A 19,932-nucleotide genomic window follows, 5' to 3' on the forward strand; every position below is an offset into this window, starting at 1 on the left:
CTGATCTCAATTTCATCATTACCTAAATCTCCAGTTGTCCCAGTCATCGTCATCCACATCATCGTCGTCATCGTCATCGTTTCCTTCTTCGTCGCTTTGTTTAGTCTCATCAATCTGCTGTTCCCCTTGTGTTTTCCCGGATGACGATCCTTCTGTCTGAGGGATCTCTGAAGCTTCCTTGGCTCGTTTCTGTCTCAATTCTTCCCTCTTATGCTTCAACCGCCTAATCCGTTCTTCAAGCTGCTCCATTTCATCAAATTCATCCTCCAAGAACCGCGCCGCGTCCTCTCGTTCCCCTTCGATCTCAGCTTCACGTGCTTGTATTGACGTTCCCTTTTCTGCCTCTTGCTGGGCAGCCAGTTGCTCGGCCGACATGGGCGCGGCCGATATCGTCGCTGCAGCAGCAACTGCAGCAGGTGCCTGGGGCATACGAGTTGGCGCCACCACATCACGCTCAAATGCTGCCCATTCGTCCTCATCGATAGCTTGAGGTGTATTCGATTCGAGCAACGGCTCAGACTGTGCCTGGGTCTGCTCTTGGGAGGCTTTCGAGTCCGGCGGAAGTTCCAGGCTAGCAGTTTCTTGTTCTCGTTGTTCAACATCCTCCACTTCATCGATCGCCTGGGCGCTTGGTCGCTGCACAGTATGTACTGTCGGTGATAGGGGATCTGCGCTTTTTTCGCCGGGCCTCATCTTTTTTCGCGTCAAGTCATCCGTGATATCGACCTTCCGCTTCTTGGTAACTCGATTACCGGTACTTCCTGCTTGCGGTGCGCCCTTCCGAGCAGCAAGCTCACTTCGAAGTAACGAGCGAACATCTGCCATCCCAGTAGATAGACTAACAGGGGAAAAGTGAGTACAATAGATTTCTGAGAGTGCTTCAGTAAGATCGACAAAGTTGTGTTGTTAAGCGTGGTTGTCAAGATGTGGGGATCCGGAGAAGCTTTCACGACATCGAAAACTACTTTACGCGACGGAAAGCGACTGGCGTCTGCCAAGAGCTCTCCCCACCGAGCCTCAGTCACGTGCCTGATTACTCACTACAAGTAACACGACATCTCCTCTCCTTCATTCCTTCCCTCAACCCACTCTCTCATCACATTTTCATCCTTTGCCGTTTTTTGCAACGCCGAATTTTATACGAACTACTGTCGCGACCAGCAATATTTTTGGTTGCCATCACCAGATCCACTAGTTTCAGGGAACTCTCCGTGCAGGACGATACTCACGCGACTCCTCACGCTAGAAGTCGGCGCGCCAGAAGCCTCCAAAGGCCCACACCCAGCTTGCTGCTACAATTGGGTTCGCACGCGTTCTTCGGTAAAATAAAGCAGGGACAGTCTTTTGGAGGATCAAGTAATACCTGTGTGGGCCAGGCAACAGTGCCACTGTCCAGTCTTTTCCCCTGCGTATTACTTTAGCCCCTCGGATGCCGTAGAAAGCCAGCTGTGGGTGGCCTGCACAACTTGTCATTGGAATAACACCTATCCTACCACGTGCTGTAGATATTCAGAGATCCTTTGCCATATCACATGCCCATCATGACTGGTAAGCCTATAGTACTTCTTTTGTGAGCGTGGCGTCACCTCAACTGAGGTTGTGGCGACTGGATGCGACCCCCGAACCGTGACTGAATAGCTCGCTAACTGCTGAGATCAGAAGAACCGCGACGCTCTGGACGCTCTACGAAAGGTCAACACAAAAACCTAGATATGGTAACCGAGACACCTGCGAAGAAATCGAAAGCGAAAGCTCAATCGAAGGATAAATCTGAAAAGCCCCCGAAACCCTCCGTCGAGCCGACGCCTGCCGTCAGTGAAGAAGAAGAAATCATTCGATGTATTTGCGGAGAATATGAAGAGGAGGAAGACATTGAACGAGATATGATCTGCTGTGACCAGTGCTCCGCCTGGCAACACAATGACTGCATGGGCCTCACATTTGCGAAAGGCGAGGAGCCCGACGAATACTTCTGTGAACTATGCCGACCTGAGAATCATAAAGTTCTCTTGGACAAGATTGCGCGCGGTGAGAAGCCTTGGGAGGAAGTAGCCGAGAAGAGACGCCAGCAGGCAGAAGAAAAGAAGGCCGCACGTCGCAGGAAAGGCAGGAAAGGTGGTAGAAAGGGCCGGCCAAGCGAGCCCAAACCGGATATAGGCACCCCAGCCCGCAACAAAGCGGCTTCTGCCACGCCCGCTCAGACTCCTGTTCCACTGGCCCCTCCGCCCGTTGTGACCCCCGTCCCGGAGAAGAACGGTGACGTTCCAGATGCCCGCCCAGCGAGCACTCAGAAGAGGAAATTCGAGGTACATCAAGAGGCTGCGACCTCCGATACGGTGAGACTTGACTATTACTGTTTGAAAATCGTGACAGCTGATAATGTCTACCAGCAGGGACCAAAACCGAAGCAAATAAAGACGACCTCAGCAGCTGATTCAGTGACTCCTCTCAACGACAAGCCTGCTCCGGCGAAGGAAGATTCGAATGCTCCTCCTTCGCGCCAAAGCTCCGTTTCTGAAAAAACTGCGACGCAGGAATCGGGCACTTTGGACGAGATCTCAAACCCAGCAAGAAGAAGTGCTGCCAGTGCTCTAGTCAAGTTATTTGTAGATCAAATTTCTGATGCACAGAAGCAAGGGTTTTTCAAATTACCTGAGGGAAGATCGGCGAAAGAGATAGCGCAGCAGCTCGGTTTTTCAATCGAGAAGGCTATGTATCAGAATATTTGCGGAGGATCTGGAGAACCCACTGAACCTTATAAATTACAACTGCGGACGATCTTGTTCAACGTAAAGAAGAATCCTTCTCTACGGGATCGCCTGCTCGTAGGTAGTTTGCTTCCAGATGCGCTCTCTAAGATGAGCAGTCAGGATATGGCAAGTGAGGAGCTTCAGCAGAAGGATGCCGAAATCAAGCGCGAGGCCGAGAGGCAGCACATCATCGTGGAGGAGCAAGGTCCGCGAATAAGGCGAACTCATAAAGGCGAAGAGTTCATTGAAGATGAGAATCAAACCGTCGCCAGCGAGCCAGTGTTTTCGGTAGCGCCGACCCGCCGAAGCGTGGCTGATGTTGACGCAAGCCCTTCAGATCAAAGTCCGGCGAGTCCCCAGGCTCATCAGCAGCCGGATGACAGTGCGCCAAGGGCTGCCAAACCGCTACCTATCGACACCAAAGTGACGGACACCAAGGCCCGAGATGGGCCTACGGTGCATTCTCCTGGCGCCGCTGATCATGACCAAGTCTTTCCAGAGGTCTCAACTCACATACGTGAAATGTTGCCGACTGGCAAGGCCCAGGCTGATGCAGAGATTGACAAGTTGTTGAAAGATGTCGAACCTGAATCGCCTCCCTATTCCCCGAAAGACTTTAACGACGAGGCGATTATCTGGCGTGGGAAGGTTGTCATGAACCCGGTGGCTGATTTCTCATCTTCAGCGAAGCATGTTGGAGGAGCTGAACTAAGTGACAGGATACCGTGGAGTCAGCTTGCACCGTCGACCTTGGTGGTCGACGGGCGAATCGACATTCAACTGGCGAGCAATTATCTCTGTGGTTTGCGTTTCAGTTCCTCGACGGACGTTTCAGTCATCTCCATCAGTCGCCCAGAATCTCCTAAAGATCAAAAAGGGTTCGACAAGCTCTTCAACTATTTCCAAGACCGGAAGCGATACGGTGTTGTCGGAAAACATCCATTGCCAGCCGTCAAGGATACCTACGTTATTCCCATCGAAGCTGGATCCACAAAGAAGCCCGAATTTATTGAGCTTTTGGAAAACAATACACTTGAAGACCCTACTCCAGAGCGAGTACTATTGGTGGTCTTCGCAGTCAAAACCGGCGAATCGAATCCTTCTTCAGTACAGCCATCATCACATCATCCAAGTCAGGAGCCTGCGTCTTTTGCAAGCCCTGTCACCGTCGCAGCGACACCCCAGCAACAGCAGTTTCTGACACCTGGACCGAGGCAGATGTCGCAGATGTCTCCCACTCCGCCATCCGCTATCTCGGGCATAATTCCGACCCTCAATTCCTATGTTTCCCAGCCTCAACAATCCCTGCAATCGCAGCAGCCGCAGTTACCAACTCAACCGGCTTCTCAGTCCCAGGGGTATCAACCTCCAGAGCCACATAGTCAGATGCCTGTCACCGGTATGGCCGCCGCAGTGCAGGTGCTTGGTGCTCAGGCAAATGCTCCTGCAATTCAGCAACTCCTCCAGCAGGCTCCGAATGCTGATGTCTCCCAACTGGGAGTTGTCCATGACATTATCTTACGACAGCCAGAGGCGGCTTCAAATTACGAGATGTTAATGCAGGCGTTATATCAAGCTACAACGAATGGACATTGTCCACAGCAAAACGCCAGCTAGGTCCAGGCCATTATATAACTGATGTTGGTCTTTCATTTTAATGTCTTTGTGTGAATATGCTCCTCTTTTTGGCGGGTTGAGGGTAAAAGTTGCTGGACGGTAAAGGATATCCTAGGGTTGCATTCGGATTTCCCTTTGTTCTCTTGTGGATGGATTATGCAATTTGATATCCTCGGATCTCTTTTATTTTACATGGAGTTTATCGCAGTTTTGTGTTTCAGCTCAAGTCTCAACCAATCATTAATCTTCTTTCGGTGTTATCAATTTCAAATATCTTCCAGACCTGATTCTTGGGACTTGATATCTCAGACGCAGTGGATAAAGACCTGAAGCAGCGTTCAAGTAGTATTTATGTCAATATAAACCAGTTACTACATTCACAATGGCATCATTTAATTCGTCTTCCGCAAACGATACCCCTGCTATGTGGGCCAGATTAATATAAAGATAGAATGATGGCTATGCTATGTTGCGTTCATTATTTATTGACATGTAAACAAGCCTATCACGTCCACATATTGCAATTCATCAAATCCTAGGTATGAAGAAAAGATAATCAACGCCTACGCTATGCAAATTCCGGCCTGAATACTTGGAAAGAAACCACGATCAGTAGGCATCTCAATCACCACCGTCCGCCTCGTTTCCTGTATCCGCCACCACCACCATAACGTGGGCCTCGTCCACCACCTGAGCGGCCACCCCAACCGCCTTCGTCGTCATCATGGTGACGGACAGGAGGTGGGCGCCCCTTGAGCTCTTCGCTGAGCTTTTTGTACGTCTTGCGCATGTCTGAATAACCCATGTGCATTTTGCCGAAGAAGTGATCGGCCAACCGGCGATCGTTATCAAGACGACTCAGATAGGCACCGCAGACGTCACAAACTTGCAGCTTCTGATGACCGGATGGACCGGAGGTATCTTGGAGATTCTTAAGTTCGCGCTCGCAGGTCTCTTTTTGGTGTTTGGCAGTGCGAATCTTGTGTAGTTCGTTAAGCGCTTGGGCCACGGCACCAGTTTCACCGAGGACGGAAACTTCAAGGAGACCGGTATTGATGGTCTTTGTGAGGTCGGAGATTTGTTTGAGCTGTCTGAGGGTCAGTGAATGTTCTACGGATAGCTCGGTGGAAGTGTTTCGCCCTTACAAGGTTGTTTGTCTGTCTGATCTCATCGGGAGTTTTCTCTAATCGTCGCTGGGCGGAGTCAATCCTGCGATCACAATCGTCGATATATTTCTGCATATCGCGCATGTAATCGAACTCGAAGCCCCATTTCGCCTTCTCGGCCGCTGAGGCGGTCTCGTACTCCGTCTTCAGTCCTTCACTATGTACCTTGGGACAAGGGCCCAGGTCTTGCTTGGTATTGGTGAAGAGGTCATGCGGGCAAGTTCCGACCAGGTACGAGCGACAGACCTTAGGGTCCGTAATCTGAAGCTGCGCATTGCGAGAGCCGCCGCCGGTACCTATGAGCTGGTCCGCTGTGAGAAGATTTCCGTCAGCTTGTTTCAGAGATAATTTGAGATCTGTAGATTGTCCAATGATTTACCTCCCATAAGCTGCTCAAGCAGCTTTCTTTGTTCGGCTGCCATAATGACGGAAAGCTGGCGACAGCTATTGAGCGCGAAAGAAAGGAATATCTGCTTGACTGGGCGATGGTATCGATTGTGATGCTGAATGAAGATCCAGGATTATCTGAGGTGTGGCGCTAAACGCGGCTGCGCTTATGTGAGCTTAAGGTACATCTGCTCCGTAGCAATACAATAGAAGGATTCCTAGATGAACAAGAATTAATTGATGAGAGGACTTAATTATTGAAAATCTATTATCTAATGTTCATGATATTATTTATATAATTATCCTCAGAAAATAGTAATATGCAAGACATCGATCATGTACGAATAGTTTGTGCTCACCTTGTCATATAGAATCCAGAGACTAAACTCAATCAGTTCAAAGGGCCAGCTCTCAGGGACATCTCGAACATCTTCGATGCACCACAACCCCCACTCAATGATCTCCCTGAGAAGTTAGGAAAGGTCAAGATCATACCGCAATAGAATCTCGAGGCTTTTAGACTGCAAGAATGACGTGATGGTTGTCCGCTCCTTTCTCCCCCTACTGTCCCTCCTGATCGCGTTGGCGACCTTCACCTCCGCCGCATCGGACTACCATGAAGCTCTCGTCCTGCAGCCGCTTCCTCAATCCTCCCTGCTAGCGTCATTCAATTTCAGGGGCAATACTTCGCAAGAGGCTTTTGATCAACGGCATTTTCGCTACTTCCCCCGTGCTCTAGGCCAAATCCTACAACACACCCACACCAAGGAGCTACATATTCGGTTCACAACAGGGAGATGGGATGCTGAAAGCTGGGGTACACGTCCCTGGAACGGGACGAAGGAGGGAAATACAGGTGTAGAGCTATGGGCATGGATTGATGCGCCGGACAGCGAAAGGTGAGTCTGTGGACCAGACACAAGGCCTCGCGATGTATACGGAGCTGACTTTCGTCCAGCGCATTTGCCCGATGGATATCCTTGACCCAGTCACTGTCTGGTTTGTTCTGCGCATCGCTGAATTTTATTGATTCGACTCGAACGACTCGACCGGTTGTATCATTCGAGCCTATCGGGGATCATTCCCCCTCCAGTGACCTGCATTTGCTGCATGGAACGCTTCCTGGAGAAGTTGTCTGCACGGAGAACCTGACGCCCTTCCTGAAATTACTTCCCTGCAAGGGCAAGGCTGGCGTTTCTAGTCTACTGGATGGGCACAAGCTATTTGATGCTTCCTGGCAGAGCATGTCTGTTGATGTGCGTCCCGTCTGCCCTCAAGGCGGGGAGTGTCTCATGCAAATCGAGCAAACAGTAGACATTGTGTTAGACATTGAACGCTCCAAACGGCCTCGAGGTGAGTTGTCAAACTACTTTTCTCACTTTGACCTACATTAGTTTCTGACCCTCCTAGACAACCCGATTCCACGTCCTGTTCCTAATGATCAGTTGAACTGTGACAATTCGAAGCCTTATCATTCAGACGATACCTGTTATCCTCTGGAAAGAGGCTCGGGCAAAGGCTGGAGCTTGAACGAGATCTTTGGTCGTACTTTAAATGGCGTCTGTTCCCTTGACGAAGGCCAACGTCCTGGTGAAGAAGCAATCTGTTTGCGGGTGCCGCATGAGCAAGGGGTATATACCACATCTGGAGTGGAAGAGACGAAAAGGCCCGACGGATACACCCGTTGTTTTACCTTGCAACCATCCGGCACATTTGACTTGGTGATCCCGGAGCAATCTCACACGAGCTTGGCCCCTCGGGATGAACCGGTTTTGAGTGCGGAACGCACGATTGTTGGCCATGGCCAAGAAAGAGGTGGCATGCGTATTATTTTTGACAACCCATCGGATGCGCATCCGGTCGACTTCATCTATTTTGAGACTCTTCCCTGGTTCTTGCGGCCCTATGTCCACACATTACGCGCGACGATCACAGGGCGCGACGGAGCCACTAGATCGGTTCCCGTCTCGCACATTGTGAAAGAGACATTTTACAGACCGGCCATCGATAGAGAAAGAGGAACACAGTTGGAACTTGCACTCTCTGTGCCTGCTGCTTCCATCGTCACTCTCACCTATGACTTTGAGAAGGCAATCCTACGCTACACCGAGTATCCACCGGACGCCAACCGTGGCTTCAACGTCGCTCCTGCGGTGATCAAACTGTCTAGCGCGAACGGCAACACCATTGCTCACGATACTCCGATCTACATGCGCACCACCAGCCTCCTCCTCCCGCTACCGACTCCCGACTTCAGCATGCCGTACAACGTGATCATCTTGACCAGTACCGTGATTGCGCTTGCGTTCGGAAGCATCTTCAATCTCCTGGTCCGCCGTTTTGTCGCAGCTGATCAGGCTGCTGCGCTTACCGCGCAAACCCTGAAAGGCAGGCTGCTAGGGAAGATTGTAGCTCTACGAGATCGTATCAGCGGAAAGAGATCGAAGGTAGAATAGTGTACAATATAGCATACTCAGATTCTAGTATCCTCGTTGATCCTTTCACATTCATGCAAATAATGTTTATTCACGACAAGAAAAGAAAGCACGTAATACATGCGTAGAACTCCCTCAACTCCCAACTCGAATCCAGCATACCACTATCTACCTTGACCATGCAACCTAAAGGCTCAAACGTCAGTACCAACCCATCTTTCCTCGGACACAAGGCAGGTGAACTCCTGGCAAAACTCACATATCCATAACCCCCTTCGTCTTCGACCACCCAGGCAGCGTCTCAGGACATCCAGGCCGATGTTCCATGAAACTATGATCCTCGGTATCGCACGATGTACCTTTGGCAGTCATTTCAGACGCTCCCTGCGCCCGCTGCTCAAAGTTCGAGCTCGCAGCACCCTTCTGCGAACTCAGACCCAGGAACTCGCCCATCGATGACTTGGGGTTGGTAGCCTACACCGCCAATCATCAGTTCAGTGCTCCGCGCTTGTGAGGTACGCCTCGAATCAACTTACGGCCTGATGGCCCGGTCCCTCTGTGCCTGTGCCTCCCTTGAAGAAGCCCTTGTCGCCCCATCCCTTTCCACCGCCTGCGTTGTTGGCGGGTGTGGGTTTGGAGCTGGCACCCCCCTGGGTAGAGGTTCTTTCGTGGTTGACGGCGTTGTCGGCTGTTCTGTCTCCCATTGTGACGGTTGTTGTGATTTTGATTTCTTTGCTCGTGTCTTTATACTGGAGTCAGTATACAATGTGGAATGATATATATTGTTTTGATGGTCCGTTGTATGGTCAATGGCGAACGTACCTGGAATTTGAATATTTCAACAAAGTTGAATATTGCAGATAATATCTTGACTACAACGTCTTTATATAAGAGTCAAGCTGTATACCTCATCGACCATCTGCTTGTCGATCGGGTCCTGTTCTAGTTGCATAGTAACTATGATTTCATAGTGAGCGCATCCCGCCTTGGTCATTGGCTAGTACACGCCACCCTCGCTGAATCATCACATACTCCGTACGACGAACCGGTACATTGACTTGGAAGATCTAGGAGGCTGGTAGTGAGATCTTGACTGTGAGATAGTACGTGTCAGGCAGTGTGCATGGATAGCATGGACTGCCGAATTTGTAACATCTAGCGCGTATGTACATACAAGATCATTCCGATTCAGTGGTATAAGACAATCATTACTCGAGTCAAAAGAGAAAAGAAACATCAGAAAACCTCTCCGGAGGTCTACCCATCATAGAGACATGAGAAACAGCTAGGAAGGAAAACGTACATGCGTGGACAGAAGTTCATGGGAGGCATTGATTAGAGCAGATTAATCCCGCTGCGACTCGACTTGCTCTGCCCACGTGGCACCAGACACTGGAGACAGTGAAGTCTCCAGCTTGTCTGCGAGATCAGAGACCGTCTTGTCCGTTGGTTTATCACCGCCAGGAAGGGCTGGGAACTCTTGTTCATTATTCAGAACCGGAGCGGCTGGGGAGGCTGCTGGAGCAGCTCCATCTAACGCGGCGTCAAAAGGCGCAACGCGAGAAGCTCCTCGTCCGCGCCCACCTCTTCCACCACGTCCTCGGCCGCGGTGGTTGTGGTGATGGGGTCCCTCTTGGTTCTCCTCCGTGCGGGCGTCATCGAAATCTCGTCGGACGTAACCAGAAACTCCTCCGTGCATGCCTCGCCGGAATTGACCTCTACCACCACGGGGATCGTAGTCTTCTTCGCGCTTGGTAGCGTCCCACTCCCTTCCGCCCAAAGCTTCGAGTTTCCTCAAGCGATTGCGCTCGCGTTCGGAATCCATTGCGCGGCGATTCTGGCGTTCCTGGCGGCGCTTCTCTTCTGCAACCTTCTCGCGTTCGAGAAATGACGCCTGATCAGCCTCAGCGCGAGCATATGCAGCAGCTTTTTTAGCGGCGTTCTCCTTGGCGGCAGCGATGCGTCGGGTAAGCTCTTCCTCCGTGAGCTTGGGCTGATAGAGTAAATTAGTACATGTCTCTCCACGCTACATAGGCTCGTGCCGTACCTTCTTCACTCCACCGGTTGCGCTCCTATCACCACGAACGGCTGGAACTCGTTGAGCTTCGGTTCCATTCGCCGCAGCGGCTGGTTTAGCATCTGACTTAGTTTCATCCTCTTTTGTAGATTGCTCAGATCCTTCTGCCGGTGTATCACGGGCTGCATCCTCCACTTTGTTATCCTCTCGTTCGGCAGTATTGTCAGTAGACCTGCCCCTTGGCCCTCCCTCTGCACGCCCGCGACCTGAATGGTGTGACCCGCGTCCTCCGCGCCCTCTTCCTCTCCCTCGCCCTCCTCGTCTATCCGCTCCACGTGAGCGCGGCGGGGTATCTATCCGTGGTGGCTCCTGGCTCTTGGTGTCTGCAACATTCTCCTCCGGTGTCTGAACCTCAGCTTGTACTTGTTCGTCTGCGGATACTGGGATGATTTCGTCATCGAACAGATCGTCCCCGCCTCGAGTTTGCGCGAACTCGTCTATGACAGGCGCGTCGGCGATGGGAACGGCCATTTTTCTGAAATTCACTGGTAAAACGTCCGTATCTTGCGAATTCTCGATGAAAAGCTGGCGCGATCACGCACTTCTTCGCGATGGATCAATCCGATTAGGACGCTTAAGCAATTGCGGGGTTGGGGTAGCTTGCAAAATCAAGGATCAACCCTAGCTAGCGGAATGTAGGCTTAAGAACACTTTTCGAAGCGTCGGGAACTGTGTTTGCTAGAAAGTCTGTCGGTCAGCAAGAGGCATATATGCGCCAGATGTAGTATCAGTTCCGCTCCCGAAAGTACTTTATCATCGAGCGCCTTCTGTAATTAACTCTCTTGACTGCGACTACCTCAACCAGGCCTAAGTTGCCAAGGCGGTCTGTATGTGGAGTTGTGTCTTTGCGGAGATCAAGGGAGATATTTCCAATCACGTAGTTCGCATGTTCAGGAGAAAGGTCTCACCTACTATTTCCAATTTATGGCCAGACGCACAGAATATCGCAGAGTTCAAGACGGAGTATGTAAGTGAAGGAGGCATTGCTCCATTTGTCGATCGAGTCCTAAGATGTAGATACATTTCTGCCCCTCACTACCGCCACCTTCTGCCGCTTCAATGACATTATATTAGATTGTGCCCCGAGCTTTGAGACAATCCACGCTGCAATCTGGAATTTGCTTATGACAGGAACTCCTTCAGTCTAAGACTCTTATGGCATATGGTCTTATGCTCTGTGAGGTTGATTATCTACGCTCAACATATCTCACGCCCACAAACAAGGCCATCAGCACGATTCCCTGCGAAAGAAGTTATGGCAAGGACCCTGTCTTGGCTGACATGGTTGGATGGTTACTCCCATTTCCTTGGTGGCTTAACATCCGATGACAGGCGACCAAATAGGGTATTGGACACTAGAGACATCTGCACTCAATTTTCAACTTATTTGCGTTCTATCAAGCAGGATGGACAAGTTTAGTACAACACCAGACACCGCCAACTAAACACATTCCCATGCGTTCTCGTCGGAATAATTTCCTGGTCCTTTGTATACATTTCTGCGAGGATATTTGCAGTGCTTGCGGGTGTATTCGACAGGCGAACCGACCCCGTTCGAGAATTTGGCACCACGGATGAATTCCGGAGCAACCCCCTTCTCAACCCACTGGACCATTGCCATAAGGACATTGTTCTCCGGCTCAGCACCGTTGTATGTTCTCAGCCCGTTGCCAATGCCGTAGGCGCCGTCTCCGCCGCTGCAGTGTGCCATTCCGCTAACGGGGAAGAAGCGGTAGAAGTCATCCAGTTCTTCAGGGCCCAAGCCCATTGTCTCTGCGACGCGCGCATAATACAGCTTCGAGTTATCCGAGCTGATCAGTTGGTCCTGTATACCGTGGTAGGTCAGGACCTTTCCACCCGCCTTCTGGAAGGAGGATATATCCGCGTCCCAGGTCTGGATGTTGTAGGGGTTCTGCGCCAGAGCAACCGCGGCATCCTCAACCGTCCACTTGGTGGCGTCCCAATTGGGGTTGTTGTAGACGACGTAGCGGTACCAGTCGGTGCTGTAGCTGAAGGGCTGACCGTTGTACATGATCGACGAAGCGAACAGTTCGGAGCCGGGTTGCATGCGAGGGTACAACAGAGTTCCGTTCACGCCATAGAATGGGGAGAGAACATTGCGAACAGTCTTCGCTTGGGTACCGGTGATACAATTGGTCGTGCTAGAGGCACCTGGCTTGCAAATGATTGTCTCGAGAATAGGATGGCAGAGATCGGTATCCTCGATGATGCCATCCTTTGCCCCGTCGATTCCATCGCACTGCCGCACGATCTCATCATGAACGACCTTCCACGAAGCCGGCGAGAGGTATGTGTCTGATGTATTCGATCCGGTGATCGAGTAGAAGTGGATACTCCACGAGATCAGGTTGACGAAGTTGAAGGCTGGAGCACCTGCCACAACACCGTCGAAGTCATTGGGGTATTTCTGGATCGACTTGAAGCCTTGTCTACCACCAGTGGAGCACCCCAGGTAGTAGGACTTGTCAAAGCCTTCGCTATAAAACATCTTGATGAGCTGTTTACCGACTACGACACCGGTATGAATTGAACGATACGCGAAGTCTTCGATGACTTCAGGATGCTGGTAGAAAGGCTTGCCAGACGTTCCGTTGTGGCCGTTGTTGGCGCCGACTGTTGCAAAGCCTAAGCCGGCAGTATAGGCAAGGTCATAGTATTGGATGCCTATAATAATATTAGCCTCAACGAAACTCTATCTTTACAACGGATTAGAAGAAGCCCTACAGCCAGAAAGGCCTCCATTGCCAGTGCTCAGAAAGCGGCCAGTGTAATTCCGCGGAAACCATGCTTCCAGGGTGATCTGGCTGCTTTTCGATGTATCAACAGCCATAGCAACCCGGCACATATCCGCTGACACAATCTGGGAGGATGCACCGCAGGTGACATGGTTGTCGGGCAGTGTGAGGTTGGTCCCTCCAGGAACATATTCAACAAAGTTCACATGGACGTTAGGGAGCTTGATCCTGTGTCCAAAGCTAGCACATTTGGCTTGGAAAGCATCCTGCTTTGCCAGAACTGCAGAGGCCAATGCGAGAAGAGGCAGTAGAGAGAGCTTGGTCATGTTGACTGAGTCAGCTCCACAGGGGTCTGGTTCTATGGTATTGCTCTCAGCAGAAAATCCAGGTTTCCTTCGAGTTTCGCTGGAAAACAGCCTCTTTTTGTACTAAACTTCCCCGGAAATCTACCCTCATCAGAATCGTAACCCCGTGGGGTAATTCACTGATAGGAGCATCTCAACCAAGTTGCAGGACCAACCCCTGCGCAAGTGCCGAAGTTTTGCCAATGAAAGAAGGACTTGACATCGAGTATTTCCCGATCATCAATGCCGTTCCAAAGCATGCAGGCAGAGATCTAGGACATCGGGTTATGTGGCGGTTCAGAGCAAGCGGGACTCTCCCACATGAAGACGGGAAATCCGGTCTGTCGAATCATGTCTTCGACCAGCTGTGGATCTTCGGGTATTTTCCTTCATGCGCCAAATCTGGGGATCTCCAAATCCTTTCCAATACATGTGGAGTAACTGGCGAAAATCAACATCGCTCGGCAAGTGCCGGTGCCGATAAATACAGCTCAGGACAGGGCCGTCGAAGCTTGGTACCTGACGTATTGTAGATACATGAACTTGGTCGACGTCCAGTTTGTGGATGTTGAGAGCAGTCATGGGAAGTCCGAATTTTCGGCTTCACACTCACATCATTAGAAGAAAACTATAAGAAGACCTCGGTCTCTCTGCTGATGACAATAGCCATCCTATGAGATTGTTGTTCAGTGTGAGCTGTAGGAATCTAATTGTCTTTACGGAGTACATGGCGTGTGTTGCGGAATACAGCACAGATACGCGCTATTTCTGATTGTTACCAGGCTAGGGTTACGGGCAGATTGCCGCGGTACATATCCTTATTCTTCCTCGTTTTATCTCTACAAGAGAAAGTGGAGCATTGACTCTTCTGAGTCTTTCGTGTCTAGACTGAGAAAGGACAGGCTTGTTGCCCATGTGATCTACTCCGTGCATCCAGTATTTGAATGTGAAAATCCTCGAGTGATCTGACTGGCTCTTGAGGTTTCGACTTTGCAAGTAGCAGCTTCAGGGGTCGGGCGGAATTAACAAATTTAGGAAAATCAGGATAGCCAGTACGTCCAGCATTGAGGCCTATAGTTATGGTGATACATTGATACTTGAGGATTCGAGTGGCTTCTACTAGAATCTCCACTCTTCATCCTTCGGTCACCTAATTATCACTTAACTATCAACGCCCATTCCCTCCAGCGTCGGAGTAATTTGGTATAATGACGGGATTAATAAACCCATGGAACTCCCATTCTCATATGCTGACGCCTGTTACCCAGTAAGAAATCGAAATGACGACATAGATATATGGACTAAATAATGCAAGTGGCGAAGAATACGAGAACGTCGTTGAGAACAAAAGCTAAAACAGAACGCCGTGGTAGAATCTCGTCATTGCGAGGTGAACTGGAAATATGTTATTCGGGCATGATTACACGCAAGCCTATGGGGCTTATACTCACCGGCAACGATCGCAAGAGCTGCCAGAGTCAATCTTGGACTGTGCGCGCCTATAAAACTGAGAAGAAGACCACACACTGTCCAGGCAGAGTATGGTCCGATAACATTCCCTAGTATTGGGGAATCTCGATATCTGGTCGTCGTCTCTTCAATCATCGCTTGTAAGTTCGCAGTAGTCGCAGTTGCCTTGTCAAGAAGCGCCTGTGAAATCTGAAAGTTGGTCTCCATATGTTGCTGTAATCTGTATTGTGCTTCAAGCGCATCGAACTGTTGCAGCTGAGTTATACGTAAAGCTTCAGCCTTCGATTGCGAGGTTTCAAGAGATGTCTCGAGATTCCGTAGTCGCTTCAAGGATTAGCTCAGTCAAGCTACCGGTTGAAGGGCAAGCCACTAACCTCGGACAACCCCAGCTCCTGTTGTAGAATGAGTCCTAGCCTCTCTGAGAGCCAGGACTGGTGTTGTAAGCTTGTCAGATCATCACATTCGGCAAGGTTCACTTACTAGCGACGCGTCAAAAGTCTCAACATTCTGTGAGAGCCTGGCTACATCACCTTGCACAAGGGACTCGAGCCTGGACTGAAGTGAGAACGCAAGTTCATTCTGTTTCTCGACCTTCTGTTCGAGAGCATGCAAACTTTGTGCTTCTCTGGTTAGAGCTTCATCATAAACAGCTTGCAGCATTTGTCGCAGGTAGTTGACTTCATTGGTCGCATTTCGAATGTCCTGAACAATGTCAGTCGTATTGGTATAAGATTGCTAGACACGTACCCTCTCCAGGCTTGTTGCATCGTTATGTACCCTTGCAAGGGCTGAAGTGGCAGTTGTAACTACCGAATCGACGGCGGACTCGACGCCCTCCATTAAGTTGCCCAGCAGAGTTCTAAAACTAGTTTCAGTTGCTTCCAGGTCTTGTGTCAGCTTCGCCTGCAAAGCTGCGGTCGCCTCCATGAAGGCTTGACGCTGGGAAGATTCAGCATAGGCCATCTGAAGCGCCTCATTGAGCCCATGGCTAAGCTTGATGGAACTTTCGACTATTGAGCGATGAAGCTCGAGAAGCTCCTCCTTCTCGGTCTCAAGCCGCGTTGCTTGACATATCACCATGGCATTCTGTCTACTATTACTATACGATGTCCACCACTGTGGACGAGATTCCAGTGACCGTAAGCATGATTCTAAGATCTCAGTAGGCATAGAGTCGGCAGTGGTGGTCGTGGATTTATGATTGGAGGAAAACCCAAAGAATCCTTTCTTCCGCGGAGCCTCAAGAGTAACTGGAAGACATGGAGGAGGAATTGACGCTCCCGCTCCGTCGAGTTCACATACTGCAAGTCGTGCCGCGTACAGAGAGCGAACATGTTCCAATGCAAGATATGTACTTGGTTCTGTATGATCAGTCGTTCCCCCTATTGATTGACAAGATGCGACGAGCCTTGAAGCTGCAATCCGGTTGCAGGAAGGCGACGACTTCATAGATTCAAGTAGCTGCACCGCTTCGGTAAAGATAGCATCATGCTGCTGTGTCTTCGACTGTAGGAAGGATACCAGATCAATTTCTGCAGATGCGTCATGAGAAGGTACCGACGTCCCTAACTTCATTATTAATGATGCACTGATAATTCCTTGTCTGAGAACATACCGGTCAGTAGCTTCCCTGCAAGGGCAGGACTCAACATCAGCAAGAGAAGGAGCAGCATGCTGGCAAGTAAGAACGTAGGCGGATGAGTCCTTGACATCTGGCTGGAGAATAGAGTGTCACGCCGTGAGTAGAATAGAGTGGATGGAGACACTCGGTGGCAATGATATTGAGATTAGACACTAGAAAGATAAGAGCAATGGATGTTGTAACTTATAGTCCAGAGCAGACAGCAGAATAGAAAGATGAATATGTCAAGTCTTCCGAAAGACTGAAGCTGGAATGGAGTAGTATGAAATGAAGATGAAGGAAACAACAGCGAAAGGAGCAAAGCGAAAGAGACAGACACTACACTATCAAGCGCAAATACAAGGATACCTTACAAGAATCTGTCAAGCCATGTCGCCAGCGAGCTGTGACAATATGCAGAAAATCAATTATAAAACAACATACAAGACACCTTGGGATGTTTTGATCTCGATCTATGTGGATGGTGATAGAGTCACGTGAGAACAGCCTAACCCAATTTGTAGCATATGCCTTCGGACAAAATCAGTTGAGATCCGGACTTTCAACCGCTCTTTCGAACAGTCGAACACAATTATCGTCGCCATGTCGAATCTTCTACCCCAGAGCTGCTTGAGGCAGCTTACACGGAACCCTCTCCGGCAGACCACTCTACCTATCTTCCTCGCACCTGCGTACTCCCACCCGCTGCGGACACAATGTTTTTCAACCACTTCCCCGACACAATCGCGAGTAGGCGGCGCTCCGATCTCGATACCACCAGAGGTTTCCTTGAAGTTTGTCGACCTGCCTCAGACTCAGGTACGAGGCCGGTCAAAAGAGATTCCTAAGACTGCCATTGAGGTCAAGGGTCCTCTGGGTAAGCGACGGTGTTTCATCCTTGAGTGTCTCGGAAGCGGAATCTAACATACGGTTTCGGTCATAGGCGAATTGACCTTGAACATCCCTCCATTCGTTGAGGTTGCACATGATGAAGCACTCCGGAAAGCCAGTTTGACTGTTCAAGACCCCTCGATTGCCCATCAACGTGCCATGTGGGGTATGTAAACGACTCTTGAAAGTTTCATGCGACGGCCCATGGCTGACTTGTACGGCTTCTAGGAACCATGCGGGCCCATCTGCAGAACTACGTACTTGGAGTATCGGAAGGGCATATTTGCATTTTGAGTCTGGTCGGTGTCGGTTACAGAGCGAGCATCGAGTCCACAGCGACTACAGTGGAACCTGAATATCCAGGCCAACAATTCGTCTCTCTCAAGGTTGGATATTCTCACCCTATTGAGCTCGGTGTTCCGAAGGGAGTCAAGGCCAGCACACCGCAGCCGACTCGTATTCTGCTTGAGGGAGTCGACAAAAGCGTTGTGACACAATTCGCGGCGGAAATCAGAGAATGGCGGAAGCCAGAGCCTTACAAGGGCAAGGGTATTTTTGTGAACGGAGAGACAATCAGACTGAAGGCCAAGAAGATTCGGTGATCTGGGGTGGCTTCTATTTACTTTGGCATTTTCTTGGAACAGGGTCTGGGCTGTTTCTGTACATGTATATTCAAGCAGAGTCTCCTGTTTTCCCAATTGGTATCTATCTCATGTACTTTTAGGCGCATCAAGCGTGCAGGGATCTAACAAAGGTTTAGAACGGGTTTAGTGATTCGATACAATAGTTAGTCCGTTCGCATCATCTTTTATAGCTTCAGGACCGTCTTGACGGCACCAATGACCTGGTCCTGGATGGCCTTGGGAGCGGCGACGACTCCCTTGTTGGCAGCCAAAGTGCGGCCCTTGCTAAAGTCCAAGCGCTGGCCATAGATATCGGTCACTTGTCCACCAGCTTCGCGGACAATGAGATCGCCAGCCGCATGATCCCAGATCTTCTCTTGGTAGTCCTTTCTGACAGGTAGCCGTAGGTAGATATCGCCTGCGCCTCTAGCAATTGAGCAGTACTTGGCCTGCGAGTCGAGTCGCACGCTGGGGGAGGTGATACCCAGGAGCTGAGCGACGGCAGCGTTGTCGCCTTGAGCGGAGTGGGCAGCCTCCACTCCTTCACAGAAGACGGCCTGTTTGATATCCGGAACGGGACGCATCGAGATTGGCTTACTCTCGGCAAGAGCACCATTCGAGAGGGGTCGGCTAATGGATCCCTGGCCCTTGATGGCCGAGAAAAGTACTCCCATGCCGGCACCATCAGTCTGGTCGACGCCGATACTGGCGGTCATGGCAACCGAATCGTCCACGGGCAAGTTGGGGCAACCAATAGCGCCGACCTTGACATCTCCGTCCTCAATCAAGCCGAGACAGACAGCATACTGGCCGCCCCGGAGAAATCCCTTTGTGCCATCGATGGGATCCAGAGCCCAGATACGACCCTTGGGACCGCCTGCGCTCTTGCCTTGGTCGATGATGTCCAGCATCGCATCTTCACTTGGCAAGAGACCACCCAGGAGCTCATTGCTCTCGTTATCTTCCAATCTGATGTCCTTGACCAGTCTCCAGATCTCTGCGCTCAACGCCTTGTCCTCCCGAAGAGAGCTAGCCTCCTCTTCGGCGACGATCTCATCGTTGGGGAAATTCTTGCGGAGGGCTTGTATGATTAGAGCTTGAGCGCCGAAGTCGCCGATGGTGACGGGCGATTTGTCGTCCTTCGAAACTGTGCCCTTGGCCTTCTCGTGGAAAACTTTCTGTGTCAGAAGTGTTGCTCGCTGAACAGCGAGTTCGGCAATGTAGCGCTCTTGTTGGTAGGACATGTTGGCAGTGTGGGTATAATAGGGTGAAGAAGACACGGTGGGGAGGGAGGTAAATATGCGCGGGCGGGTTTTAAAGATGATACTGACTCCGAGCAGAAGAGTGGAGCAAAGGATAAGACGGGAGAAGATTGAGAAGGACGACTGGCGAGCCGAGCAGCGATCAGCCGCATTTATAGACCGAGGACCCATTGGGAAGGTGAAGAAGGCATACGTAAGATGCTGCTCAGCAGCAATTGTTAGTAGTTATTTGGTAATACTCCCAATTCCAGATCGCCCTCAGTCATCAATCCCCTGCAGTGATAGTCATCATCTCTAGAATTATTTACTCGTGACTGTTGCTATGAGCTCTGGAAACCCCAGGCATCCAGGCATCCCATTCCCACCTCTCTCCCCGCCCTAAACTCCTTTGGGGGTGCGGAGAGGGGCAATCACGAGATTGGCCCATAATCGGGGAAGGAAGAGTAGGGGTATCGCTATCAAGACAGGTGGACGACGGCGATGTCTACTTAATAGTAGAAAGTCATATATGCCACCCTTTCAAAACTCTATTG

General features: G+C 50.5%; 10 protein-coding genes across 10 annotated transcripts, besides 1 other annotated feature; 3 read left to right on the forward strand and 7 right to left on the reverse strand.

The window, feature by feature from the left end:
• Positions 1-18: 18 nt before the first annotated feature.
• NFIA_054640 (uncharacterized protein) lies at positions 19-825 on the reverse strand (the record flags this gene model as incomplete). Its single annotated transcript, XM_001258014.1, has 1 exon — positions 19-825. The coding sequence occupies one exon, from the start codon at positions 823-825 to the stop codon at positions 19-21; it is 807 nt and encodes a 268-aa protein (XP_001258015.1).
• Positions 34-94: a microsatellite.
• Positions 826-1,712: 887 nt separating the features above from the next.
• NFIA_054650 (putative PHD finger domain protein) lies at positions 1,713-4,367 on the forward strand (the record flags this gene model as incomplete). Its single annotated transcript, XM_001258015.1, has 1 exon — positions 1,713-4,367. One exon carries the CDS (start codon positions 1,713-1,715, stop codon positions 4,365-4,367), a length of 2,655 nt encoding a protein of 884 aa, XP_001258016.1.
• Positions 4,368-4,992: 625 nt separating this feature from the next.
• NFIA_054660 (LUC7 domain-containing protein) lies at positions 4,993-5,955 on the reverse strand (the record flags this gene model as incomplete). Its single annotated transcript, XM_001258016.1, has 3 exons — positions 4,993-5,454; positions 5,513-5,844; positions 5,913-5,955. 3 exons carry the CDS (start codon positions 5,953-5,955, stop codon positions 4,993-4,995), a joined length of 837 nt encoding a protein of 278 aa, XP_001258017.1.
• A 502-nt stretch (positions 5,956-6,457) lies between these two features.
• gpi16 (GPI-anchor transamidase subunit GPI16) lies at positions 6,458-8,376 on the forward strand (the record flags this gene model as incomplete). Its single annotated transcript, XM_001258017.1, has 3 exons — positions 6,458-6,819; positions 6,879-7,273; positions 7,331-8,376. 3 exons carry the CDS (start codon positions 6,458-6,460, stop codon positions 8,374-8,376), a joined length of 1,803 nt encoding a protein of 600 aa, XP_001258018.1.
• A 234-nt stretch (positions 8,377-8,610) lies between these two features.
• Positions 8,611-9,059, reverse strand: NFIA_054680 (uncharacterized protein; the record flags this gene model as incomplete). The annotated part of the gene is made up of 2 exons (XM_001258018.1): positions 8,611-8,829; positions 8,892-9,059. The coding sequence occupies 2 exons, from the start codon at positions 9,057-9,059 to the stop codon at positions 8,611-8,613; spliced, it is 387 nt and encodes a 128-aa protein (XP_001258019.1).
• Positions 9,060-9,700: 641 nt separating this feature from the next.
• On the reverse strand, positions 9,701-10,903 carry NFIA_054690 (uncharacterized protein; the record flags this gene model as incomplete). Its single annotated transcript, XM_001258019.1, has 2 exons — positions 9,701-10,348; positions 10,403-10,903. 2 exons carry the CDS (start codon positions 10,901-10,903, stop codon positions 9,701-9,703), a joined length of 1,149 nt encoding a protein of 382 aa, XP_001258020.1.
• A 970-nt stretch (positions 10,904-11,873) lies between these two features.
• faeB-2 (putative feruloyl esterase) lies at positions 11,874-13,514 on the reverse strand (the record flags this gene model as incomplete). The annotated part of the gene is made up of 2 exons (XM_001258020.1): positions 11,874-13,117; positions 13,178-13,514. 2 exons carry the CDS (start codon positions 13,512-13,514, stop codon positions 11,874-11,876), a joined length of 1,581 nt encoding a protein of 526 aa, XP_001258021.1.
• Positions 13,515-14,883: 1,369 nt separating this feature from the next.
• Positions 14,884-16,082, reverse strand: NFIA_054710 (putative nuclear membrane fusion protein Kar5; the record flags this gene model as incomplete). Its single annotated transcript, XM_001258021.1, has 5 exons — positions 14,884-14,927; positions 14,984-15,326; positions 15,377-15,433; positions 15,483-15,704; positions 15,750-16,082. 5 exons carry the CDS (start codon positions 16,080-16,082, stop codon positions 14,884-14,886), a joined length of 999 nt encoding a protein of 332 aa, XP_001258022.1.
• Positions 16,083-17,226: 1,144 nt separating this feature from the next.
• Positions 17,227-18,116, forward strand: NFIA_054720 (mitochondrial 54S ribosomal protein uL6m; the record flags this gene model as incomplete). Its single annotated transcript, XM_001258022.1, has 3 exons — positions 17,227-17,500; positions 17,567-17,680; positions 17,743-18,116. 3 exons carry the CDS (start codon positions 17,227-17,229, stop codon positions 18,114-18,116), a joined length of 762 nt encoding a protein of 253 aa, XP_001258023.1.
• A 206-nt stretch (positions 18,117-18,322) lies between these two features.
• Positions 18,323-19,381, reverse strand: NFIA_054730 (3'(2'),5'-bisphosphate nucleotidase; the record flags this gene model as incomplete). The annotated part of the gene is made up of 1 exon (XM_001258023.1): positions 18,323-19,381. One exon carries the CDS (start codon positions 19,379-19,381, stop codon positions 18,323-18,325), a length of 1,059 nt encoding a protein of 352 aa, XP_001258024.1.
• Between the last annotated feature and the right edge of the window lie 551 nt (positions 19,382-19,932).

The sequence above is a fragment of the Aspergillus fischeri genome, genomic scaffold (genome assembly GCF_000149645.3).
Source record: "Aspergillus fischeri NRRL 181 1099437636266 genomic scaffold, whole genome shotgun sequence".
Lineage (NCBI taxonomy): Eukaryota > Fungi > Ascomycota > Eurotiomycetes > Eurotiales > Aspergillaceae > Aspergillus > Aspergillus fischeri.